The sequence below is a fragment of the Drosophila tropicalis genome, unplaced genomic scaffold, assembly GCF_018151085.1.
Source record: "Drosophila tropicalis isolate 14030-0801.00 unplaced genomic scaffold, ASM1815108v1 contig_878, whole genome shotgun sequence".
Taxonomy (NCBI): Eukaryota; Metazoa; Arthropoda; class Insecta; order Diptera; family Drosophilidae; genus Drosophila; species Drosophila tropicalis.
In genome coordinates this window covers 5,926,357-5,954,214 of record NW_027173374.1, presented here as the reverse complement: position 1 = coordinate 5,954,214, position 27,858 = coordinate 5,926,357, and the positions used below count along the sequence as shown (strand labels likewise).

The 27,858-nt window shown below is 37.0% G+C and overlaps 1 protein-coding gene across 6 annotated transcripts in view; it reads left to right on the top strand.

Moving 5' to 3' along the window:
* Nucleotides 1–27,858, top strand: part of LOC137585015 (diacylglycerol kinase eta) — a 43,662-nt gene extending 15,804 nt beyond the window's left edge. For 2 of the 6 annotated variants that reach the window (XM_068300644.1, XM_068300648.1), the window contains 10 exons: nucleotides 10,446–10,526; nucleotides 19,410–20,258; nucleotides 20,325–20,872; nucleotides 20,933–21,860; nucleotides 21,963–22,097; nucleotides 22,157–22,606; nucleotides 22,997–23,728; nucleotides 25,390–25,600; nucleotides 25,654–26,849; nucleotides 26,912–27,858. In XM_068300644.1, coding sequence (XP_068156745.1) covers nucleotides 10,446–10,526; nucleotides 19,410–20,258; nucleotides 20,325–20,872; nucleotides 20,933–21,860; nucleotides 21,963–22,097; nucleotides 22,157–22,606; nucleotides 22,997–23,728; nucleotides 25,390–25,600; nucleotides 25,654–26,849; nucleotides 26,912–27,220 — 5,439 coding nt within the window. In that variant the 3' untranslated portion in view covers nucleotides 27,221–27,858. Of the gene's footprint in view, nucleotides 1–10,445; nucleotides 10,527–19,409; nucleotides 20,259–20,324; nucleotides 20,873–20,932; nucleotides 21,861–21,962; nucleotides 22,098–22,156; nucleotides 22,607–22,996; nucleotides 23,729–24,361; nucleotides 24,485–25,389; nucleotides 25,601–25,653; nucleotides 26,850–26,911 lie in introns of all 6 variants that reach the window. The other 4 variants (XM_068300649.1, XM_068300647.1, XM_068300645.1 and 1 more) reach the window with 4 other exon arrangements.

Sequence of the window (27,858 nt, the reverse complement as noted above, 5' to 3'; positions counted from 1 at the left end):
ACTTATTTGATTCATTTGTGAAATTGCTCGGCTTCAAGTAAAAAGATTTAACCAGGCGCATGAATATCTAATTGTTGTTGTTGTTAAGGCTATTTCTCAGGTGGAAAAAGGTGTAAAGGAGTTTAAAGCAAAGTAAAGCCAAAAGACAAACAGTTTAAAAGAAAATTCCTACAAATAAAGCAAAGGCTCATTTTGAAATTTTTCTAATACGTCTCCAAAACAAAGAAAAACGTCTTCTTCTTAAACATAAACCCAAAAAGCACAAATATATCATCATCACGCGCAACTTGGCCTAATGCAATGTGAAAGATTTATATTTAACGAAAATCCTTGCATAAATTTTTAGACCACGTAAAGGATATAATCGTCTAATAGCATAATAACGTCGGCGTATCACGTCAATTTTCGGGAATCCCATGCCTTAGAGCGTCTGCCAACACCTTTCTATTTATTTTGTTCATTTTTTATTCGTTTTCTGTTTTTTTTTTTTTTTTTTTTGTGCCCTCTGATTTGATTATTCATTCGAAGGCCTCGTGCAAACAGTTTGAGCCATTTACAAATTTTTGGTCTAAGTACATTTTGGGTTAGAAGGTTGCTGGCCTAAATGGCCTGGTTAGCCCCCCAAATTCGTTGAGGTGTTAATGATTACCGCCCTTGTTTGGTTTAAGAGCTTTGCGTGGCAGTTAAACAAACTTTCACAGCAAATATTCTACTATTTCAACAACGCTTTAAATGAAAAATGCTATCCAAGTAGTTCAATTCATTTATTTTTACAAAGCGCATAGAGAAAAAAAGTTGAAAAACAAATTTAGTTTTAGTAACAACTTTTCCCGATGCATTTTAATGAATAAGTAAAACTTTGCCATGGTCAAGTGGAAAAAAAAACACACATACCCATACTGGACTAAATGAGATTTATATTATTGTAATTTTTCATCAACTGACTACAGGGTGCTTTAATAATACATGAGATCATCCTGTAAAATGCTAAAAGAGTTTGAACTAATTTGTTAGCAAAATGCTATTTAAGTTCTTTAAACTACTAACTACAACTAAACAAGTTCAGCTGAACATGTTGAATTTATTTTATGATAGATTCAATTGAGACGCTCTGTTTTTAATGGAAACCATTTAAAACTTGGTCACTTGGTATATAGAAAATAAATTACATTAAGGCAGTTAATGTAATTTGATTTTAAAAATTTTCAAAGTGCTAGTGGAGAATTGAATTTGAGGAAAAGTATATAAATGAATTTTGATTGATTTTCAAGGCAATTCAATCAAAATGAAAGTTTGCCAAAGTCTCATCTTACTTTAAAGCAAAATAAATCAAATAAAGCCTAATGCCCAGATAATTGACACATTGCCAAAAAGAAGAAGCAAAACACCTGGCCATGCCATTTCAAACACTTGACGTTGTCCTGGCAACTACTATGTAGTAGTTACCTATCTGAAGATTGCCGTGTGGGAAGAAGAAGGAGGAGAGAGGCCGGAAATTTTTCAGATGAGACTGGTTCTCGTCACTAGCCCAACAATACGTGAAACGGACAAAAGGTGCCCAAAAAAAGCCTTTGTTGTATGCCATTTCCTCATTACCTTTTTTTTTTGTGAAAAAGTGTTGCTGGCAAAGAGATAGAGTTGAATTGGAGGAGCAAGGTGTCCGGAGCCCGATAGGACAGTCTTTAAACTGAAGTTGAAATTGTCTCTGTTGCCCGTTGGCTGTGTGTATCTCTCCTATTCAAAGGAAGCTTTAGGGCTAAACATTTTGTGCCGCACGAGTGGCAAAAAGGGAAAACAAATGAGGGGTATAACCTTTTTTCAATTTTTTTTTCTGCTTACGCTCTTTTTACTTTTTTTCTTCCATTTTGCCCCAAAATTTATGCATCTTTGAGTTTTCTGTTTCGCTTTCTGGTCCCATCTTTTCGACTCTGCTTTATTTAAAATTTACTTTGTTGGCTTTGAAAAGTTGCAAATAAATAATAACGCACTCAAACGCACACACAAGCCAAGTCAAGAGTTTATAAAAAGTTTTAAATAATATTTATTCAAAATGTATACAGAGGGTATCATTTTGGCTAGTCATATAATACTAGACTTTAGCAGCTTGGGAACTCATAAGTTATACAAGTTTTCATGGGCAATGTATACACTATCACTTATTGAAAAACTTATCCATTTGTTCACCGTTTGAGGTCGGTGAAAACTTTTCTTTGTTGGCAACTTTGCACCATTTTTATGTGTTTTTTTTTTCCAAAGAAAATAATTTATTATAATTATTTGCACTGGCAGCTGCTGGCCTCGCATTTTATCAGTATGAAAAATAAAAGCTTGCATGTCATGAAATCTGACAACATAAATGTTTAATTTATAATCTGCAATTCGTGGCCCATGGCAAAGGGAAAACGTTAACCTTCCTTTTCATGCAAAAAAAGAGGCACAAAGAACAGCAACAAATTAATGCACATTTATTAGCTGGCCAAACAGTTTGTGGATATGGATATGGTCAGCAGGGCACACACACACACTGTGATGGACAGAGCCCGCACATATAGAAAAGTTTCAGCCTAAATCTTTTCTCTCCCTAAAATTCATTTTTTTTCTCTACGGTCTACGGGTATGTTTGTGTGGGTGAGTGAGTGTGTGTGTGTTGGAAGGGAAACATCATTTTATCAAACACGAAACGAGGTCATGTGGCTTTTTTTGTCGTTTCATCGTCGACAAGGCAGTTCAACAAAATCCTTAAAAGGAAGTCAAAGTGACGACCTTTTAATATCCTATAGCCAGTGGATAAGCAAGTTGTTGTTGCACTTTTAACAAAAGTTTATCAAATACTAGAACTTTATTTATTCATACTTATCCTTTTTATTCAGAGAATATTATGCTATTAAAATCATTCACAACTTACTCCTATTCAATTTGAAACCCCATCACTCTAATCACACATAGACTGATTCATCAAAAAACTTAATTTAATTTGTAAGCCATGTAAGACAAAAGCAACTAAATATCTCACGAATATACCGAAAAAGTCTTTGGCTACACGGTATAGAAATGTTGTTGAAAATGTTGGATTTCTGGCGGCGGCGCCTTTATCTCGCTCTCTTTTTTTTTCCTATCTCCCTTTTTTTCTGTTCACCATCCTTCCTTGTTCTTCTGCAGTCTACCTCTCCCTTTTAGCCTTTTCGGTCTCTACTCTCTACTCTAACATTTGGCCAACACACATAAAATGAGACTCATAAATTATGCTGCATAAATCACAAAGCAGCAGTCGCAGTGGTATATGTATGTGAATTTTCTGGTTAGATTTATGCTGCACAATTTTAATATAAAACACCCAAAGAAAAATATCTCAAAACAATTTTTTTTTTTATGATTTTATTCGATTTGAGCACATTAAACACTTAACGACAATTTGAGAAATGCTTGAACACATAGGACAAACATTTTAGAATCTTGCATCTGTAAACAATTTACTTATCCGATTTTAACAATCCAATTTAAGAATAGAAAAATTTAACAGTGAATATTTATAACATATTGTCTTAACAGATGAAACAATTCAGAAAAGCAAAGGCAAAAGAGATTGATGGTAACAAAGACAAACCCATGCTTAAATCTATAGCATACAAAATGGGGCAAGTAAGTTTGTTTTATCAAAAATCATCTTGCCGATTCTGTTATGTACCCTTTTGTTGATTAAGCAATTATTATTGTTAAATTTCATCAAAATCTCCTCAAATTAGACTGAAATCTTTCAAACGCATTTATATAAGGTACAATGATAAAAAGTATGAATAAAAATAAGACTCTAAAAAGAGTCGAACTAAATTATGACTATTTTAATAGGAAAGAGTGTTGAATGGAATAAATTAGATCGATTTTTTACATAACATTTAAGAACCACTTTGGCATTCGTCATGTTGAAATTTTACTAATCTGTTATGTTTAAGTTCTAAGTTTTTATCAAAAAGGAAACAGCAAAATGCCGTTAAAAACAAAAAAAGAACGAAAACTTTTAGCTAAACTGACCACTTGTCTTGAGCCAATGCAATTTTGTAAGTTGCAGCCAAGGTCTTAAGTTGGGCGAATGCCAAAAACTTTTTCTAATGCTCTAAAAATAGTTGAGATTAAAATTGGCAAGCCAAATAACAGAACCGTTTAGGTTACAAAGCCAGGTTAGAGCGCACATTGTGGAAAAAAAAGGACGACTGCCAAAACAAGACATCGAAGGTGGTAAGACTAATCCATACGATGGCAAACGTGAAGATTGAACTCTGCACTCGATTGGAAAATTTGCATATTTGCTGCAGGCGTTGAAGACTCTGCTATTGCAGGGACAGGGGCAAGGCTACAAGACTAGTTGAAGTCAGAAAGCACATGGTAAAATTGATTTGGTTGTTGGTGTTGATACGCCATAAAAACCTCAAACTACTTAAGTGTTATTTATGGATTTATTTTCTGCTGACACGAGTTTTTCCACTGTGTCTCCATGAAGAAAAAGGCGTATAGTTGAATGTACCCCAATGGTCCTTCAGACAAGGACCTCCATAAGTAGCACTTAACACATATGCAAAGAAGGAAAAAAAAACAAATTATGCTTTCTGAAGTTTTTAGGACCTAACCCTGTGTGTGTATGTACACACATACACACACATGTAAGCTAATAAAATAAATTTTTATCAAGAGTTTACAATTTATATTCATCAGGGATAAAATTGATGTTACTTCGAAATGTAATCATTAATGTTGCATTTGTATTATATATATTATAAGCCCGCAACTTGCCACTTGTGGCATATAAACACACATGTTTTGAAATCCGCTGACTCTTTTGCAATTAATCACAATTATTGTCAGCATGTTAGAACCCTCACCCTCAAAAGGGCCTTCGATCAGAAGCACAGCTGTTATCCCTATCCCTATACAAGCCATGAACATGACAAATTGCGCACGAGCCTTAAAAGTAGGTTACACAGCTGGCACTTTGCCCTGTGCCCATGACTAGGGGATATGTTGGCACTGGCTCTGCATACCCGTTCCCCTTTACATTCTTCTTGCCCCATTACACTCCTACGTCCTTCTAGAGCCTAAATGATTCTAATTGCTGGCTGGGCTTTGTTTTAAAAATCATGCAAGGGAAAAAGAAACGTTTATTTGCGCCATAAGTAGGTCACATATTGTCCCCATCGATGATCGAAGTTGGCGTACCCTTGCAGCATTAACTGGTCTATCTTACTTATAACACGATTTATCTACAATGGGCATACTTTTGTATAAAGTCTAGGGTAAAATCTAACAAGGCTTTGGATTGCAAATGGTGTCAGTTTATCTGTTGCAGCAAATCAACAAAAGGCTTGAACTCTAATAACAAAACAGGTTGACAGTTGTGGCCTTCAGTCACTAGAATGATGTTAAGCTGAGAGACTAACTATTCAGAGCCAACTTTACCAAAAACTTAACAACTTAAAATTTTGCATCTTAAATGTGAAACTGCTTGCCAACTGCTCAGTAAACTTTCGTGTCAGAGATGTCGTTTCTAATTATGTATTTCTGAAACTGATGAACAAGTGCAATTCCTTTGGGTGATTAAGATTTAATTTAAGAAATTCTATGTTTAGCTTTACAAGGCGGCTCTTGTTTTTTCACCAGTATGTGACATTTTGTAAATATTCCTTTCTAATTTTAGATCGTTTTCCAATGTAATTTTCTTTAGCGTTTCATTGCCCCCACTTTGCAAGGATAGAAATTACAATTTTAAATAAAAGCCATGGGAATGTTGTATATTGGCAAGCCATAAAAATTTTCTAGTATTTAAATATGACGCTCATTGATTATAGCCGCCGGGGTGGGGAGTGGAAAACCACTCGACTCATTGGGCATGGCCACACAGCGGGGGCAGGATTTGGGAAGCAAATATTATGGCGCATTAATAACTAGACTAACACAGACAAGAGTAAGAAAGAAGTAGAAAGTCTAGTGTGGCGGAGTGGAGTTCAGTGGAGGAAAGTAGAGTAAAGTTAAATGGAAGGAGAAAGCTCTTAGGGTTTGGTGCTTTTCCTTTTGGTAGAAGGGAGCGCGGTATCCAACCAAGTTATGCCATTAAAATGTCAAAATTTCAAGCTGCGCCACTTTGACACGCCAAATGAAACGTGGCACGCCCATACCAGACACCTATACGGGTCTTCTCCTTCCCTCAAACCATCTCCCTATCTCCCTTTCTTACTTTTCCAGCGCTTCCAAACCATTCACGCAATCATAAAACGACCTCACAGCAAGGGTCACACAGAGCTATTTAATACAAATTAGACCCCAAAAATTGTTTGGTTTAGTTTCGCCTCTGACCTTATTAGCCCATGTCCATGGCCCTGTCGATGTCCTTCGTCCTGAACCGCTTATGTTACCAACTAACAACGGTTTCACAACGAAGTTTCTTTAAAACTTTTATCTTTGCTGTTTTCTTTTTTTTTTTCAAACTCTAAAAGGTACAAGTCATTGCAGAATGAAAAACGCAAATTTCTTGCAAAAAGGAGCAAAAAAGTGTGAGTAAGTCAAAGCCAAGTGAATAAGAATATTCTCATGGCTTTTTCCGATGACTGTAGAAATAGTTTGAATGCAATTTCTTACAAAAACTTTTCGAGTGACATTTCACCAAATGGAACAACTTGATAAATAAGTTTCTAATGGTAGAAAACAAAAATTTAAATATACCATTAAGTGATGACTATAAATTTAAATTTAAATCAAAATAAAAAACGTTTATCTAATGGGTAGAATAGTTGCATTCATTTTCATTGGTGGCCAAACTAAAGAAGGTGAAAAAGGTTAGCCTATTAAACCTGTGTTCGATTGCCAAGTATATTTGGGACAAAAGGAGAATTTAAATTTATAATTAGATGTAAATTCGTAAAGCTCTATTGTTGTTTGTTGCCCAAATTATTTTCAGTCCATTTCTATAGAAAGCGAGGCATTGCAAATCTATTGTTAATTATTCTCAATTAATTTCTGCTCACTCACTTAACCGCTTTCAACGAATTTCATGCTCCTGCCTCTTGTCACCATGAACTTGGCCAAGTCAGCACTTTTACAGAATGTGCTAAATTCTAATGACTTGCCAGGCATCGAGCTTAAGGCACTTTTTTCTTTTGCCTTTTACAGAGAAGGCTAAAAACTGTGCTCTGCGAAATGTGAGCACCATTAAGTGATTTCGCGTGCAAAAAAAAAATATATATACATATATATATAAATACATATATAAGAAAGCAAATTGGAGGCAGAAAACTGCCATCCCCCTAAAGTAATGGTATGGAATTGATATGAATGGACCAGAAACTTTTCCTCAGGCCAAAAATAAAATAATATGAAAAAGCGAAAGTGGCAGAGGGTGATACAGGCAAAAGAAAAAAGGCAAGAAAGTACTGCTTACGCCAGGTGGCCTGGACGGACCCTGGGTAAGTAAGTAAATTAATGATTATTTCAGGATGCTGATTCTTTTTTTTTGCTCTCTCCTTATTTTTGGTTTCTTTCTTTAAGAAAAATCTCGGTATAATGCAATCAAAATATTCTCTTATTCAAGCGTCTTGTTTTGTGGGCTACCAGAAAGGGTATATTGGTTTGGCAATCAAGTTTGTAGAACAAAAAATGAAATATTTCTATACAGATTTTATTTGTGATAAAATCAACCCCAGGACAAATGCATGTCAATTTATATATTATTAACGAATTGCTATGTTTAATTAAAAAGTACTCGACAAGTAGTTAAAATATTTAACTAAAGAAGTGTATACAAACCTAAGCAAGGCCCAATGCGACCAAGCACTCTAGAGATGTTTTGTGTGTTTTTATTTTTCTTATTTTGTGTATGGGTTTGGGTATTTGCCCAGGGATTCAAAGCTGATAACGGCACAGAAAATTAGCCATTTGCTTAATGTGACTGTGATTGAAGCAAAGTGAGTTGGGCATGTGAAATCCTTATGATTCCCCAAAGGTGCTTGGATTTAAACTTTAATTGGTTTTACGTTTTCTTCTGTTTACTTTTTAATTATATTTATTATTGATTTTTACTCAAGGATAGACAAATACTTACAAGTACACACACACACACACACACACACACACACACACACACACACACACACTACGAAGACAATATTCTTATGTTGTTAAGCTTTTAATGAGATCTTTCGGCGAAGGAAAATATTTGTGTGTCTGTGTTGGTGGGGTGTCTGTTTTTTGGGGGGGCTTTGCGTGAGGAGTGAGTCTTGTCAACAGCCAAGCCAAAGATTTATGATATCCGTTCAAGCGGAAAATGTCTGTGCTCACTTAATTTAACAAGTGCGGAAACGCAGGCAAACACTCTACTCAAAAAAAAAAAAAATAGCAGAAAAAAAAAGAAAAGGCAGTAAATGTATTTGGGAAAGTTCCTCTCTCTCTCTCTCTTTCTTCTCCTTTCCCAAAATGAAATTAAAGTTCGAACCAACATTGAATGTAAAAAGCACTCGAAATCCTTGCTGATTTTTAACAATTTTCTCTTGCCATTGCTTTTGCTTCTGCTCCTGACTGACGGACTGAGTGACTGGCTGCCATTTGCTTCGCAATTTCCCAAGTTCCTGTCGCTGACTCTGAGAAGCGTGTGTATAATATATATTTGTATATGTATAAGTGTAATTATTATAATGCTCACTCTGTTGGATTAAGCGTCTGCTACTTCAACATCCTTCTTCATCTTTCCTCACCTCATCGCTCACACAAACACACACACAAGGGCACACCACACCTCAGGTCACGTCATGCTCAGCTTTTTGAGTAATTACCAAGTTTTCCATCAATTATGTTTCGGTTTGCCTTTATTTCCACAGCAACCTTTTGTTTTCATTGCGAATGTGCTTTTGGTCCACATAGCACATTATAAGCTTTTGGGCTCAGCTCATGTCCAAAGTGGTTGTCAATTTGTTGGAACGCCCAAACAATATAGAATTTTTGTTATAAATGTTTTATGAAATAATTTCATCTTTTAGTCAACGCATTCAGTTCAAGAAAACCAATTGACAAAAAGAAAATTTCATTTTGCCACACCATTTGAAAGGTGAAATGGAAAAGACTCAACTTTGACTCAATATAAATAAGAAATGATGGAAAATGTAGCAACTAAACGCTGACTCACACAAGCAAACAGACACACACATACATACACACACAGGGCAAACAACTTGTATGCAATTGAGAAGCCAAAGGAAACCTGAAGAAGCCCAAAACAACCCAATTTCCAAAAGAGAAAAAAAAAAAACAATTTGAAAAACTTAAACTTATCAAAAATACAAAACAAAAAAACATAAAGAAAACAAATAAGCAAACAATACTCAAATATTAATTGGTCTGGGAGTTTGAAAGTTATTGGGAATTGGGAATCATGCCAAGGCTAAGGCTGAGACTGAGACCTTAACCACTGAATCAAAACTTTTTCATTTCACTTGAGTCAAAAGAAAAAACACACAAGAAAACTGAAAACAATTTTCACCATGTTCAAAAACTACTTGAATATTTTACATATATTCGCACTGAAACGAAGGTAAGGATGTGTATGTAGATATGTTTTTTTGTATATACGTACATATGTATGTATCTGAGATCTTTGGGTTTCTGGTGTATGGATTGCTTGTTGGCCATTGTCACATTTCCATTGTTGGCTTTTGTTGCCTTGTGAATATCCATTTATTTGCTTGGTTTTGTGTGAAACATTTCAATTTCCGAAAGGGCCTCTAGCTATACACACACACGCCTATACCCACACCCAAAACACATGCACACAGACACACATATGTCCAAGCAAGAAGAATACGGCCAGCAAAAACAAAATAGCCGCAGGCCAACTTTAAGCATTTCATTAAGTCGAGCGAAAAGCATCTCTGGTACCCAATGTCCTTTAAATAAAAGGGTATATCAACTCTTTAAAAACTTGCATACTGGGGAAAAAAAAACCATAAGAAGGTCCCATTGAATGTCCTGTCTAGGATTTTTATTTTCTTTAAATTAAGGTAAAATCTTTTTCGTTTAGGGTATTACTATGCCGCTGCGACAACTTTTTGATCAATTTTTCCCTTTTTTTTTTGCTTTGTTTGCTGGTAAAAGAAAATGGAAACTGGCAGATTGCCATACAACATTTTTCTCTTTGACACCGACCATCTTTCTGGCCGCTCTAAACAAAAGTAAAATCAAAGATTTCTCAAAAAAAAATAAATTTCGAGGGTGCAAAGGATTGCTGGAAAAATATTTGTGTATTATTAACAAAATATTAGTCGTCCCCACAAAGGCCATATACACAATATTTACATACCTACATATATATATATATAGATTTCCAAACAACCTTCTATTTGCCATTGAAATTTTATTCATCTTCTTGCCTTGTATTGAATTGTAGTTTAATCTTCTCTAATATTTATTTGCAGTGCGATGTCTTCGATGAGATTGATTTATCGGATTTGTGTTACTTTGAGTGTGGAATTAAAAACGTAAATCATAGTTTTCAGGTAAGTGACTTAAAACAGAATAATATTCCTAGTTAGACCTCTGTAGTCAATGCTCTTTGACAATCAATTGTAAAATACCACTCACTAAGCCCAATTAGGAATTTGTCCATTTTCTGGGTGTGGCTAAGTTTTGTTATCCGGTTTATAGACGCACATTCGTAGAGGGCCATTAGACACGAGACCATTTTGCCGTCATTAATTAAGCATTAGCGGGTAATAAAAATTTTATGTACAAAACTTTTCCATCTTAGTTTTTTTTCTTTGTTACTTTCTAACTTGGCCTAACTCTGCCTGAGGCATAAATATTTTATTTTCCTTTTTTGCAACTTTTCTGGACCAATTAGTTGGCCTACCTGTTTTTTGCCAGCCAAGTGATTAGCTATTAATTTGGGTTCATCATTGTGATTGCTGTAGGCATTTCCCGCCACCCATTGTCAAAATCGGCATCATTTCCTGTTTGCCATTTGTATGGCAGACACACTGAAATTTACCACTTCGTTTATTTTCTTAGACTTTCTCTTTTATTTTCTCATATGTATATGTGTGTGTTTGTGTGTGTATAGTATGTAAATGCTATCAATATGCCAAGATAGAGTTGAGGTTGTGAGAATGGTAAACCAAATCTTAGCACAAAATGTTTATATTCGACGCTTTTTGAATACCAAATTACCATAAGCAGGCAAAAGTCATTCTCTCTCTCAGCATCAACTCAGTCGACTCAAACTCTTTACCCACCGTCTTGCCCCACCTTAAGTTTATATATATTTCTTCATACACGAATGCTTAGCATTTGAAGCGCAAAATGAAGGCATTTTGCAGGAAATGGAATATTTACGTTTTGCCTTTCAACTTTAAGCCAATAATAATAAAAAAAGAAGTAGGTAAAGCCTTATCTACTCGTATCTCTAGCAATATTAATAATATATTTTATCAACGGGGCGTATACGTGTTACTCTTACTAGGCAAATGCCCCAAAGGTTTGCGCGAATTATCTTTTGAGTTCTCTTTGTCTTTACCTATACTTACTTCTTTTTTGTCTTTTTTGTCTTGAAGAAAATCGTATTAGTAGAATATTCCGCCTCGTTGCCACCGCTCTCTTCATCTGGTTTTTATTGTTTTTTATCGGCTAAGCAGCTACAGCCCTTGGGCCATAGGGAATATATGGTTTATTCTGGTGGGACTGCGAGTAATATTGATATTGCTGTCGCTTCCCCAAGGTGGTAGCAAAGCAAAAAGCTGATATGTCTCATAAAGTGAGGGGTTTTTATGTACTCTGAAGCCAAGTTTTTTTATTGTTTTGTTTTTTAAATTTTTGCCGTAGCAAAGCGTTGAAGCTCGTGTAGAATTTAATTTAAAGTTCAGGTGCAAATATCTTCAAATAAATTGATTTTAAAGTTAAAGTCACAAGTCCTATTGAAATTAGCTTAAATAACGGAGAGGCCAGTTTTCTGACAGACAAACTCTAACACGTTTAAACGGCTTCTCATGCAATCTTTCAAATAGGTCAAACACAATAGCCAAAGGCCAACCTTTTTGCAATTTGTGCAGCAAATTGTTGATAATTACATTTTGTTACACTTCACTTTATTACGTTATGGAAAAAGTAATTAAATTTTCATTAAATATTGTAAATTTTAGTAAAAAGCTATTCAACTTTTTCTATATTGTCAGGGTGAAGCTCAAAATATACCTTAACCAACTTTCAAGGAACGATATTAAAAAGCTAAAATGCAGCTATTACTATTGTGAAAATGAACACAGAGTCGACAGCTTTCTCTCCATTTCGGCAATTGCGTACACACCTTTTTCTGGTGCACTATAGTTTCATTTTACGAGAAGAGCCTTTGACATTTTTATCCCAGCACACATAAAGGGTACTGCCATCTGAGATAGTCTGATGGTCAGTTTTTGCCCAACTGAACAGACTATTTGCTAGCTTTTTGACTGCATCAACTATCAAAGCATTGGTGGTAACAACCAAAAAAAGAGAAAAATGCAGTTTGTTTCATTTTTGGCACTTTATTGCACTTTGCGGTTTTGGGTTGGGGTAGTTTATTTGGCAGCACAACAAAGTACGGCCTAATGGCCGTTGGGCTTATATCAATTGCACCTTTTGTTACCATTATCCATTTGGGACTTAAAGACAGGCCAGGGAAAAAAACTAAATTGTTTCCCGTTATTGCGGCAAAAAGTACTAAATCGAAAACCTTTAATAAGCTAGAGCAAATTGCCTCCAAATCTTCAATAATTGGTTCCCAATCCGAGAAAAGGATCGAAAATAAGGTATTATTAGTCCATATTTATTCACCCTTATTATTTGAGTCGAGGTTTAGCTTTAATTTGATTTAATTTGCCATGGCAGCAATCAGTAGACAGATTAAAATGTAATCAGTGCTCAATCCCAAAGAGGTATTAATTGCAAATTTACAAAAACTCTGTTCTTTTAATCAGTTAATTCCACTTAACTGCTTCTGTGCTTTGCAAGCTCAACATCAGAATTATTATAAAGGTTATTGACGACATATGTATGTGCTAAATGGAATATTGAGCCATTAAGTGTTTTGTAAAGCAAATTTTTAATTATTTTTCTTATCTTGTTACCCTTTGATGGATTGTAATTAAAGTTGGTGGCAACCAGTTGCTGTGTCAATTTATTGACAATTTTCACTTAACCATTATTCCTATACATACACATACATACATGTCGCCAAAATAATTATATTAGGTACATGTTGGTTTTCCTCTTCTGCAAGTGTGTCTGTGTGTGTGTGTTTGTGTTTGCGTTACGTGTAAGCGTATTTTGCTTTTAGCCACAGACTCTTGGGAGAGGATGTCTTAGCTTCTGCCTATGAAAACCTTCACACAAATCCGCATCCGCAATTTCTGCACGCTGTGCACTTCAATCAAATAAATAAACAACAACAAAATCCACTTGAATATATATAATGCCACAGTGGTAAAAAATTAATAAAAATTGAATCTAAATATGTGTTAAAACTGAAAACGAAATCTCCTTGAGTTTAGTCCTAAGTCAATTAGAATTTATTTCTTGCCGAAGTAAAATAAATAATGTCGAATACGATTTTCACTTCTAAAAAGATCAGATTTATGATATATTTCTTTCTTACTTTGTGGTCAATTGTGTGTAACCGAAGTGGTTAAGAATAAAACCACTGTAGCATATACAGAAGACTTCAGAGTCCTCACTGCTTTCTTTACGTTGTGGCTTCTTAATGCTGACACACAAGAGAGAGAGACACACACACACACGCGCGCGCATACACACATACAAACACTGTCTGAATTCATTACACATTCTGACGTTGGTACTTTCAGGATTGGCGTCCTTTTGTTTGCTTCATTTGGCCCAAATATTCATGACACACGAAGCAACAGCGACGAGGCAATGGTAGCAGAAGCAACAGCCAAATTACGCATACGCCGCATTGTCCCCCAACGCGCACATCAAAACAGTTTTGGCATCTGCGTCTGTTTTAGGCACTCATTTTATATATGCAAAGCTACATACATACATACATATAAAAAAAAGTTATACCCTCCTCCCCCTCACCATATTATGCCCAATTCTGTTAGAGTGCAGGCACACGTTTCATTTTCTTGCTTATATTTTCATTATTAAGCGAGAGACCAGCGCGAAAATGTTGAAATTACTTTTAAAATTTTAAAAGCTCAAAAGGCCGACGGCTATTTGAATAATTTAAAACAACGATTTTATTCTTAAAGTTTCTGTACAAACTTATGAAGACAAAAAACAAAACAACATCCCAAATGTATGTAAGCTTCAACTTTTTATAAAGTTAATTTCATAAATTTGTTCAGAAAATCATATAAGAAATGGGTATTCATGGAATATCTGTATTCTAGAATCGTCTCTGTTACATCAAATTTGGATGCTTCTTTCATTAGGTCTTTAGTTGAAAGTTAATTAATTATTTTTAATTGAGTAAATGGAAAAAGTTGAAAATTTTCATTGCCAAACTACACAAAAGAAAAACAAAACCAGCCTAGGAATCAAGGAACAACTTTTACTAACCCCAAAATAAAGAAAAGCGAGGGCTATCTTATAAGTAATTTTTGCCAAAAGAGTATTAGAAAATAATGTTTAGATTAAGAACAAGATAAATTTGCTTTATGGAACATTTGCGATGAGAAGACTTTGAGTTTACTCTAGTTTTAATTTGATTTTTAATATTTGAAGTGCCCCTCGTTGCTTGAACTCTTTGTATCATACTTGAGAACATTTGTATGTCTTTGCTGTTGAAGCTACCAAAGTTTGTTGCTTTTTCTTCCTTGGTAGCGGTCGTTTTTTTAAATTTTTTATTTACATGTTTTTTACATTTTTTCCTCTCTCAAATTTCAAAGTTCAAGGCCATGAGGATAACCTTCAAGAGTAAATTTTTACAAGTTCAGGTGTTTTGTGCCATCATATATGTTCTCTTACCTTCGGGCACTTGTTATTATTGTTTCATCTGACGACTGGCACCATGGGGAGGTTAGAATAAAGAAGTCAGAAGAAATCTAATAATACAATTCTTGGACTTTACATTTGTGTATACATACATAAAAATATGTAATATACCACCACCACTTAAAACGCATGAACTTTGACATTTTCCGCGGCAAGTAGATGACTTTTCTATCTCTCTAAGTCGTTTTAACTATGTACAACCAGACATATATCCATAATTAACCGCAAATGAATGAATGCGGCTATATTGCTTAGTTCTCGCTTCTTAGTTTTCAACTCTTCTTCCTGCGTTCTCTGTTTAATTAAGCAAATTGGCAAAAGCAAATATCAGGCGACATTTGTTTGAAACTTCTATATGCTTGCAGATTTATATATTTATGTATGTATGTATATACGGATTGACATTTCGTATTTTAATTGGGTGAATCAAAAAACTTTTCATCCTTTTGCACAAGAATAATGAATGCAATCAGAGTCAAGAATTGAAAAACAAACAGTAACAAACAAATTGGTTCTTTGAATATTCAATTATGCAAATTTTCTTTGGCAATAACTTTATGATTCATCAATTGAATTGTTTCCACAATTCCAAATTGAAAAACTCGACAGAAAACTTTTAATTTTGATGAATATATTGTAGGTAATCAGCTGCCGCCAAATTGGCAGTTACCTTTCATCAGGCACATGTTAAAGTTAAATTAATAATGAGCATTACATTTACGTCATGTTGTACTAAAAAGCCATCTGCTCAATAAACAAATGTACGTACATATATATATTTACATATACATATGTATATATGATGTATTATAACCCTGCCAGGTCTCTCTCTGCCTTCAATCAATCATCTTAATTGCACTTTGCAAAATTTTCGTTAAGTTCATTGAACAAAGTAGGGCAGAGCTTAAGGGAGAGAGAGAGAGAGAGAGAGAGAGAGAGAAAGCATAAGGTAAATAGATGTACGTGTGGGTTTAACCACTTCAAATTTGTTCATCGAGTGGCCTACATGGCCAAATGATTACAATCGAAAGTTAACTTTGACCAATTCATCCAGAAATGCACTCACGCTTCGACCATAACGATAACTTGCTAATTAGTTTTCCAATTGTATTCAGCTAAGTGCATTGAATTGCATTTTAATTAATTAAAATTTACATTTATCAAGAATCGTGACCCTCATACAAAATATCAACAAATTACAATGCTGTGGCAAAATAAACACTTTTGTTGAGTTGAGCAAACAACAAAAGGTCCATCAAACCAATATCTTGATTGGAATACAGTAGTTTCCTTTTTACATTAAAGAATTACATAATTATATCAGTTTCTTTTTACAAAAAGAGCCAAATATTTAATATAAATATTATTAATTTCCTTTTAAATAAGTTTGCTTTCATCGGTTTAGGTAATCATATTGAGTAGCTTGGTAATAAAGTTCCAAGCTTCTTCCGTTTTTTGATACGTCATGAAATGAACGACATCTCATCTAGGTACATACCTATCAAACATTGCAAAATGCATTTTTGTTTGTTCTACTCAGAGAAGAACTGTTTACATTGTAATTCTCTAGCAATGTCTTACTCAACGACTATTCAGCCATTCAGTTAACTGCAACTAAGTGAGATGGCAAGCCACAAGATGGCAAGAATCAAGGCGATATCACAATCCAGGAGTCGTGTGTTAACACAATGCGCTTACATCACACTAAGAATGTCTTATGTTGGAAGCAAGTTTCCATGGCACGTGGCAAAGTAACTAAGTTGCTGCTTACGTGCCTTAAATGGCCAATAATAACAACTTTAAAGGTTTTCTTTGTCTTCTTTGCCACAGCAAAACCTTCAGTTGCTTCGCACTTAACTGGTTGTTGCGATGTATTTTTTATAGGTTTTTCCGCTATTTTTGTTTTGTTTGCATGTGCATGAATGTTGTTTTCATATGGAAAATCGTTTCTGGTTGTTTTTCACTTTGTAATACAATATATTTGAAGTACATGTGGAATATGACAATTTTTCCTTTCATCGATTGAAACTTGCATTGTCATCGACAGGATTCAATAAAAATGAATTTTTTTTATCAATATATTGTCAGTTAAATTTTCTATCAATATTTTCAGTGGAAAATAAACAGTAGTGTTTGGTTTCAAAGAAGCACGTGTTAAAAATGATTAAAAATGTTTACTTTTATTAAATCGATGATTTTACTTTAGACCTGCGGATTTAATAGTAAATTTACCATCAACATTGGTCGAAAGCCACAAAACCAAATTAAAATGCATCCAAAGGCCACACTTTATAGGCTTAAAAAGTAAATGGACAATCAATGGGCAGGGGTCAGCCATGGTTAAAAGCAAAACCATGTTCCAAATTGAGAAAGAGAGCACATAATGCCATCTGAAGCATATACCCAGATCTGACACGTGCATTGAAAATCACTTAACCAATGCACATTAGCCTAATTGAAAAAGAGAAACGGCAAAAAAAGAGAATACAATTGTTTTCCCCTTCGTATGGCCGAAGTTTCAGTACACTTTTTATTTAATTGACAAGAATTTTGGACTAACAAACATGGAATCAGAGAACATGAGATGGCAGAAGGCCGTGTTTTAAGACGTTGAAAATAAATTTAAAAGAAAATAAGAAACTGTAGTCAAAATGAATATATACTAGTTTAGTTAGGGTAATTTAAACTGCAGGAACAAATGCCTTGCTGAAAGATTTCATGTTGATGATGCGGTTGCACATTAATTGCAACATTGAATATGCAACACTATGTTGTTACAGACTAGACACATTTTCATTGGAAATTTCTATACCTCACTCACACAGACTGCGGTGAAATGTAGACCAAGAGATGTGGAAAATGGGAAAACTTTAGTAGTGTTCTTGTAGCTTGGCATCTGTAATTAATACGTTTAAAATGCAATTAGTGTTGTGGTCTCGGTCCATCGGAGGTTCATCATTGCCACAGGCCATAGAATTCACACCTAAGCTATTTTCTAGGATGATACTGATGATAGACTGCATTTGACTTGTGTGTTTTCACTTGACCTGACACGGGCGATCCCTTTGACCATTTGCTTCTTCAGTGATTATGATTTATTGATCAATATTTTCCACTTCCATCAACAATGCGGCCATATTTGTGCTCCTTGAAGTTGTTTTTTGTGGCCAGTTTTTGCCATTGACATGTCAACTGGCAGTGTCTCTATGCACGAGTAAGTGACTTGTTGTTCCTCTTTACTTCAACTGCACTTGCATAACTCAATACTCTGAGATTGTGTGTTGTTTTGACATTGATAGTACTCGGCATATTTGATTTATGGTGTCTGTTTGTTTTCAAAACTTGTGTGGTTTTACTTTTATCGCTTGCAATTGACAACAACTGAAAACCGTGATAAAATACTATATAAAATATACTGAAAGGTACAAAAACAGCTATGTAGATGTACTTTGCTTCTATTTATACTCAATACTTTCATCTAACGAATACAGTTCTTTGAGCATTCCAACTGTAGCTACCATGTAATTATGTAAATGTAGTATATGTGTAGTTGTCTGTGCTTATTAGTTATATAATTATGGGGAAATATTAGTTTTGTCTTAACTCATTAATATGCTAATATTGCTCATGTTAATGATAATGCGTAGACATTCGAGCTTGACACGATTCCTAAATAAGGCTAAATGCCAAATAACAATGGGCCAAGCCCCCCAAGTCTAGGACAAACCGCTGTGCAGGTTTAACCCTGTAACACAGTTAGTCCTGGCCGGCCTCATTCTCCTCCCTGTTGACATCCTAACAAGTGAGCAAACATTCTCGTACACGGGTCATAATTAATATGCGACCTTCTGACCAGCATATACACGAGGTAAGCTGACTCTTTTGGCCTTACAGGCTTAAAGGTATGTACTCTGCTGCTGCTTTGATTATGTCTCCGCGCTGGCCCCTGAGTCTTGACTAATTTATGGCTTGCATGTCCTTCTCTTGGTATCCTTGCACATTCCTTTCCATTAATTGTATAAAATGTTTTCTGATATTTGCCTCTTTCTTTTGCTCCTTTTTTTTGTATCTGGTTGCATAGTTTTCCCGTTTTGCGGTCAAATTCGTACGTATAATTGATGTAAGTAGGTATTTTAATTGAGTTAATGAGCTACCGCGTTGTGTCTAGACATGGGTTTAGTTATGAGTTTGTTATTCGTTTTGCTGCCCTCGGCTATTCGTGGCCATCCTTTGGATGGGAAAATTATGCTGGTGTGTAAACTAGAGAAGAAAAAAACTTTCTTAATTAACAAATATCAGTTAGTTAGTGAGTGGTGTCAAAATGGGTTTTAGATATAATAGAAATGTAATTAAACTTATATTAACTTTTATTCCATTTTCATTATTTGTTTTAGATTATCACCCCAACTCGATCATTGGTGCTCTGCGCCGAAACAAGGCGCGAAATGGAGGATTGGCTGGGCTCCTTGAAAACGGCCACAGCGCCGCAGCGTCCACGTGGGGATAGCTTTCTAATTGAACAGCATGATATACTGTCTAATCATCATCATTGGTATGCCACCTCCCATGCCAGACCCACTTATTGCAATGTTTGCCGTGATGCCCTCTCTGGGGTAACATCGCATGGCCTCAGCTGTGAGGTATGCAAATGCAAGGTCCATAAGCGATGCGCTGCCAAATCGATAGCCAATTGCAAATGGACAACGTTGGCCAGTGTGGGCAAGGATATTATAGAGCAGTCGGATGGCATAATTATGCCGCATCAGTGGATGGAGGGTAATTTGCCTGTATCAGCTGTATGTGCCGTATGCAAAAAAACCTGCGGTTCGGTATTGCGTCTACAGGATTGGCGTTGCCTGTGGTGTCGGGCCACAGTTCATGTGGCCTGTAGACCCCAAATGGCAGTGGCATGTCCGATTGGTCCGGCAAAATTATCGGTGGTGCCGCCCACTAGTGTACATTCAATCAGCACAGACGATGCCTGGGATGTGGTCAGTCCGAAGGGTAATTTCTCTCCCCTTTTGGTTTTTGTCAACTCGAAATCTGGTGACAATCAAGGAGTGAAATTTTTGAGACGATTTAAGCAGTTACTCAATCCCGCCCAAGTCTTTGATCTAATATCCACTGGACCAAGTTTGGGACTGCGTTTGTTTCGTCATTTTGAGATGTTTCGCATATTGGTCTGCTCTGGAGATGGATCAGTCGGCTGGGTCCTCAGCGAAATCGATCGCTTTAACATGCATGTAAGTTTTAGAAAGTGTTTACTAGATTACGATTGGGTCATTTCTTTTGTCTTTCTCAATGTGTAGAAACAATGTCAGGTAGCTGTCATGCCTTTGGGTACTGGAAACGATCTGGCCCGCGTTTTGGGTTGGGGCTCCAGCTGCGATGATGACACTCATTTGCCACAAATTCTCGAACGTTATGAGTCCGCCAGCACCAAGATGTTGGATCGTTGGAGCATAATGGTTTTCGAGAAGGCCATTGCTGTGCCCAAAATACCAAAAATGTCGATTACCACAGAGCAGGAGGCTCTACTCACTGGCATGGTCACATCGGCAAATCATCATTTGCGTTTCATTGTGGAGACCAACGATACCCAGACTCTAATCGCATCCACGCGCAGCTTATGCGACACAGTGGATGATCTTGTGGCACGCATTTCGGAGCATCACAAAGAAGATGAACAACTGGCCATGAAATGTGACATTTTGAAACAGAAATTAAATATGCTGCTAGATGCCTTGCAGGAAGAAGAGATGGGTGCCCATACGGGTGATGACTTAATAGCGACTATAAGGAGTCTGATAGCTCGAAGCATTCCGTCTTCGTCGCAAAACTCAAGCGCATCGTTGCTGTAAGTTGACAGAGATAACTTACGATTTTTTTGATTAATTATTTTTTTGTGTGCTTTTAGCAACCCAAACATATCAATCGAAAAGAATGAAAAGGATCAAATCAACTCTAAGGAACGTAGGAACAGCCGCTCTCTTCGCTCCAGCGAGAAGGAGGCACTGCAGTGCCGAGCGAATAGTGTAAAGAGAGCCATATACAATGTGGTCGAGCACTCAGAACCAGGTAGACCGAAACGATATCAACGCAAACTTTCTATCACTCCGTTTGAGGCCCTTAAAATTCCAAATAACGCTTCGGCTGAATCCACACCTTGCGGCTCCCCTTTGCCCATAATACCGCCAATCAATATTATTTCGCCCACTATGGAAACCTCTCGCCTTACTTGCATCTCACCCCTGCCGGACACACGCCGCGATTCGGTGGATGAGAACTTCTTTAACAGCATCAATTTGCCAGCACCGCGACAATTTGCCGACAGTCGGCGCAGCTCCGGAGTGGAGGTTATCCAGGAGATGGAGGAGGGAGCGAATGGCGAGACCATATATCGAATGGGACGTCTTTCACTCAGCGGGGGTGCCAACATAGACGATGCCGGTAATCGTTTATCACCCTCTGGCAGTGATGGAGGCGACAATTCGCCCACTGAACGCAAAGTTGACTTTCTGCGTGTGCCCATCATTACTGGGGAACCCATTGTGGATCCCCTATCCGATTACCGACCCATTGAGGTATTCGAACGTACATACTACATGGCCCGTGAAATGGACAAGGATAAGGAGCGCAAGGACACTGACATTGATGGGGAAAAGGAGAGCTGCCTCCAGGAGGTAGACGAGGAGAAGGAGGACAACATGGTCACTGAAAAGCAACCGGCCCTAATACACACTTGTAATCTACAGGTACCCGGAATTGTCGTTACCCCCAACTCCCAAAACGTTTACACAAGCGCAAGCCTAACAATCATTGATACCGATGCACAAACCAATACTGTACGTTATCACCCTTCAAAAAGCATTCATAATTGACCCCAACTAACATATGATTTTGCACTTTGTTATTCGTTATGTGTGCTTTGTAATCATCAATTGTAGGAACAGTCGTCGTCAGATGACTTGGGAGGAGAGGCCAGCGATGTTCTATCGGCCATAAGTAACGAGGAATGTAGTGTGGCCTCCGAGATATTCGATAAACCAGAGGCAGGACAGACCCTTGGCGATATCATACAGGTAAAACGTAGATAATAATAAAATTTGAAATGTTATTACTCTCTGTGCTGGCTTTACAGAATCTCGATGCTAGTAACTTCACCCACATCGATTCACCAGAAACAAGCGATGAAACCGAAGCCATGCCCGGCGAAAGTCTAATGGATGATATTAGCTCTGTCCTGGGCCATGATATCACAAATGCCCTACAGGATAATACCATAACTGATGATACGACTACTTTATGCTCCGAGCATGTCGGTCCTCCGAAGCCACCACGTAAAAAGTCCATGAGTGCTTTGACCCATCACACGCATGCGCATTCATCGCGTAGACGTAACTCCTCGCCACCGCGAATGGCTAGACTGGCACGCATGGACAGTGATGACAATCCGCAACAATTTGGCTTCGAGAATATTGTATTTGAGATCGATAATCGATGCGATGACCAGAAAATACGTGAGCCACCGCGTTACTGTAGTCTGGCTCAGTTCGTGGAAGGTAACGATATAGCTCGACAGAGTTTCAAGGTATGTTTGTGTTTCATTCTTGTAGCGAAAAGTTAGTGTTTGTACATATATAATTAAAATATAAATATATTTATCGAGTATATATTAAGCGTTATATATATATATTTATATCGTTATTATCGGAAGTACTCAGACTTGGCCAACTTATGGTAAAAAAAATATCTTTGTTGCTCTCCGTTTGCTTCTTTCTTCAATACCTTTCTTTTTCATTTTCGTGTGTAAAATAATAACATTCAATTGCCTGCCCCAAAAACCAAAAAAACCAAACCAATCCAATCAAATCAAATTTAATTTAAAATCGTAACAAATCCTACTACTAATACTACACTACCGAAATGTACAAAAATGAATATCCTGATCTCCTGATAACAAATAATCAAATAACTGAAGCGTCCCAAAAAGCGCATCTCACTCAAAAAACTGAAACAAACTACAACAATCGTATCTCAACAGCAGCTAATGCTCGAAGCAAGTGGGGAAGAAGCCAACGAAACTAGCGAAATGAATCCAACAAACAATGACGATGGCCAACAAACGCCAACCAATACGACGCATTCAATAATACCCAATAATACTAGCGAAGATGAGCTGTCCACACAAACAGCAATTAAAATTGAAATACACGATGTTGAAACGACAATGCGCACCACAACTACCACAACCACCACCACCAAGATGACAGCCACACATAAACTTGAATCGGCATTGGCAACCACATCGTCGCCAACGAAATTGAAATCGGGCCATGGACAAGATGTAAAGCGCATTACTTTTGATGAGTCGTGTAAGAAAGAATCCTTTGATGATGTAAATCCAAACTATCCACAGATTAGTGTTGTTGTGCGACCGCCTACACCATTGCGCGGTGATTCTGTCATGAAACCGACCACATCGGCGGCCCTTGCATCTAGTTTGCTGGGTGTACGCGGTATGAATGCCTCCGAAATTCGTCGTCATTCAAGTCATGCACCCAGTTTAGCAGTACGCGAATACGACAAGGAAAAAGATCGCCGTCATTCCGGTTTTAATCCGAACATATTGGCATTGGATCCAGAGCATACGCGTTTCCTTAGCAGCTCACCGGCGGCCAGTCGTCGCATTAGCTGTGGCAGTCTCTTCAAGGTAAGAATTTCTTCCAAACTTCAAAACAAACAAACCAAAAAAAAAAAAAAAAAAAAAAAACACACAGTTTATCCTGCATACCCACAAATGTATACAAATGTATTAAATATCAAGCAAGTGAGCAAAAAAAAAGTACATGAAAATGATGCCGAAACGCTGAACTCATACAAACAACTAAGTACACTAAACAGCGATTGTAGGTAATGAAATTTGCTGTGACCTTTTAAAGTTGAGGTTCCAATACTATATATACACCTTTAAGTTGAAATTTATCCAAAATTTTGATATATATTTTAATTTGCCACGTTATATCTGATTTAACCCACATTATCCTTAAGTTCTTAATAATGTTTATCACAAGAACCAAAAAGAAAGAAAAACAAAAAATTTAAACAAATATTCAAAATGATTATTTGTATCTATATATAAACGTATGATTTAACAAAAGCACAAATAACAATTGGTACGTATTTCAAAATTATTTCGTCTAAATTTCATTTATCATTTTCAACATTTACAACAATAAAACAAATACATTCATACATATTGGCATATACACACATATTGTAAATTCTAATTAGTATTAGTCACCAGAAAACAAAAAGTCATACTCTAAATGCATATTTTAATTAGAAGAAAAACCAAAAGATAATCACTACACGCGGCTATGGACTGTTCAGTGTACGTTTCTTTGTGGTCGCCGAGCCAGACATTCGTTTGGCCACCTTGGCGCTTATCAGGCCGCTCATTCCGCTGGTAAGCCACAAAGTTCACGCGAAGGAAACGCGAGGAAAAATGACACCCGTCCCCAGTTTTCCAGTTTCCTTCTTCTCAACTTGTTTTGATGTGTAACTCCATTCCCTCCCTCCCCGCCCCCCGATCGAAACAATTGATGCTTGGATATTCTTTGTGAAAATTCTCAACCAAAAAGGAATTGTCCTTTGTATGGTTCAGTTTGTGCCTTTTTAGTGTATAAAGGGTATCCAAAAATCAAAAGCCACTATTAACTAAATGCTAATTCAAAAGTCCCCTGTATAAAACCATCTAAATTAAAGTGGCAGTTCCAGTTACAGTTCCATTAAGCACCTGCGTCGTTAATAATTATTTTCTTTTTTTTGTGATTTGCCTTCGACACGTGTTGGTGTGTGTGTGTGTGTTGCCGCAGATTTTGCAGTAGTTGTTGACAATAACTAAAACGATATCAATAAACAAGAAAACACTAAAATAAAACAAATCAACTGAATCATATGTAGCTTCTGCTTAAATCCCTTTCTCCATAAAACTTTTCTTTTGGTTTTATTTTGGCTTCGTTTAAAGTAGATAGGCTACTTTCCTCTTCAACTAACTAACTGCTGTCCCTGTCTCTGTTTCGCTCACTCACTCTCTCTCTCTCTCTCTCTCTCTGTCTTAATCTTTAATCCTGCGCCAATAATTGCTAATTAATACACATAAACTGGCACCCACACTCACTCCTCATAACATTCACCGTCCAGACGGACACTCAGATTAACACTCACAGCCAAAAAAAACAAATAAAACCACATCCACATGTTTCTTTGTATCGTAGTTAGTGCTGAACTTTCCAGTTGCTCTTTGAACACATAATCGATTGTTTCTAAACGGACCAAAAACACAACCTGATCGTTTCATCTCTCTTCCAGCCGAACGAAGCATTGCCTAATCTGCAGACCCTCAAGGGTTCCAAGTCGAGTCTATTTATGGGCTCGACATTGTTTGGTTTTGATCACTTTGCTGCTGGGGATAAGGACAAGGACGATAAGACGGGCAAAGATAAGGAGAAAACACCAACAGAGGAAACCAATCGCAAATTGCCTATTATTAATCCTCTTGTTCGATTGCCCAATTGGCCAAGTTAGTTACTAATTAGCAATACGATTACCCAAGACTAAATATTTTATTCTTAGATCTATCTAATGGCACTGGATTCATATCGAAGTGCCTTTTGGCCAATGCGGATACGCTTTGCGCTGCTGTTAGCCCTCTGATGGATCCCGATGAGACTCTGTTAGCTGGCTATCATGAGAAATGCGTTATGAACAACTATTTTGGCATTGGCATCGATGCAAAAATTTCCTTGGACTTTCACAACAAACGCGAGGAACATCCGGAAAAGTGCCGATCTCGTGCTCGAAACTACATGTGGTATGGCGTACTTGGCTCCAAGCAACTTCTGCAGAAGACCTGCAAGAATCTGGAACAGCGTGTTCAGCTGGAGTGTGATGGACAGCGGATACCTTTGCCGGAGCTTCAGGGCATTGTCATCTTGAACATACCTAGCTTTATGGGCGGCACCAATTTCTGGGGCAACACCAAAAAGGACGATATCTTTTTAACTCCCAGCTTCGACGATCGTGTGCTCGAGGTTGTTGCAGTATTTGGTTCAGTGCAGATGGCAGCCTCACGTTTGATTAATCTGCAACATCATCGCATTGCGCAGTGTCAGAGTGTCCAGATAAATATTTTGGGCGACGAAGAGATACCCATACAAGTGGATGGCGAGGCTTGGCTACAGCCACCGGGCATGATACGGATATTACACAAGAATCGTGTCCAAATGCTCTGTCGCAATCGCAGTCTGGAGGTCTCATTGAAGAGCTGGCAAGAGAAGCAACGACAGCATAGCATTTCCATACAAAGAGATGCCTCTTCAACAGCCTCCGAACATGCCATCTCCACAGATGAGGTGATCTCGGAGCGAGAATGCTATGTTCTACTCAATTTCATTGAGGCTGTTAGCTCGCTGGTCAAATGGGTCAAGTTCTTGATCATTTCACACCCAGCTTTGCAGCACGATCTCTATGCCGTGGCTTGTCGGGCAAGTGAGGCTTTAGAGAGTATTCATCCACAGGGCAAACTACTGGAAGGACCATCATTACGCACAAAATTGGTAGAAGTAATTGACTCCTCACGCCAATTATACGATGATGCTTGTACTTTGCTTCGGGATCGTGGCCATAGTTTAATTCTACGTGAGGACTTGGAAACGAAATTAAGCGCTGCTTTGGCCAACATGGAAATGGAGCTAAAGAAATGTTCGGTTCAAAAGTGCATAGATGGCAAATTGAGGGCCTATTTCAATGCATTGGCTCCCAATGAAGAGGTAAGTCTACATAAAAGTTAATCCATCCAGCTACGGTTAATCAAATGATTTGTTTATACCAGCCCGATGGTCGTCGTAAGTCACGTCCCTTCTGGGTACGACTACGATCTGGCTCAACAGCTGGCCAACAACAATTCAAGCCACCATTGAACAACACCCGTGAGGCGGCCAACAATTGGAGTGTCAACGAGGTGGTCACCTGGCTGGAGACGATGCAACTATCCGAATATGTCGACAGTTTTCTTAAGAATGATATACGTGGCAAGGAATTGCTCACTCTAGGTCGACGTGATCTCAAAGATTTGGGTGTGGTCAAAGTAGGACATGTTAAACGCATACTACAGGCCATCAAAGATCTGAGTGAAAATTAGATTGGTTCCTGTAATTAACGCTGATATTAGTTAGGAAACGGATGAAGTACAAAAACCAAAACGCAGTCTTCGAATCATACTCTTAGAGTCGTTATTGATGTTGTTTAAAAAGCAAAGTAGGAGGTGCGAAAAAAGGAGAAGGAATGTTAATTTTTGCATACAACAATCACTAATTTATAGGATAGCATAGCAAAACGCATGAGCAAATAGTTCTTTGGGCGAGAGACTTAAGCAAAAATCTAAATCGACAGTCGACGACAATTGCATACGAATACTCTTATATAGGATATTAAATGTGACTATATTTAACTGATTGATTTATATCAAACATACATACATATATACATAAACACATATATATGTACCTATATAGTTTTACAGAGACTTCATTTTCTGCTCTTTAGTTATGTAAGATGACATTTTTTGAATATGTGTATTGAGTTAATTAACAATAAAACGAATTTAATTGTAGTTGGCACACTTGCATGAATGTATCAACAGAATACAAGAAAAGAACAAAACCAATATAGTTTATAAGAAATATGTTTAATCTATATACCAAAAGATTAATATTCAAACTTACGCTTATTGAAAATCCCTTTTACCAACACACACACACACAGACAAATACAACAAAA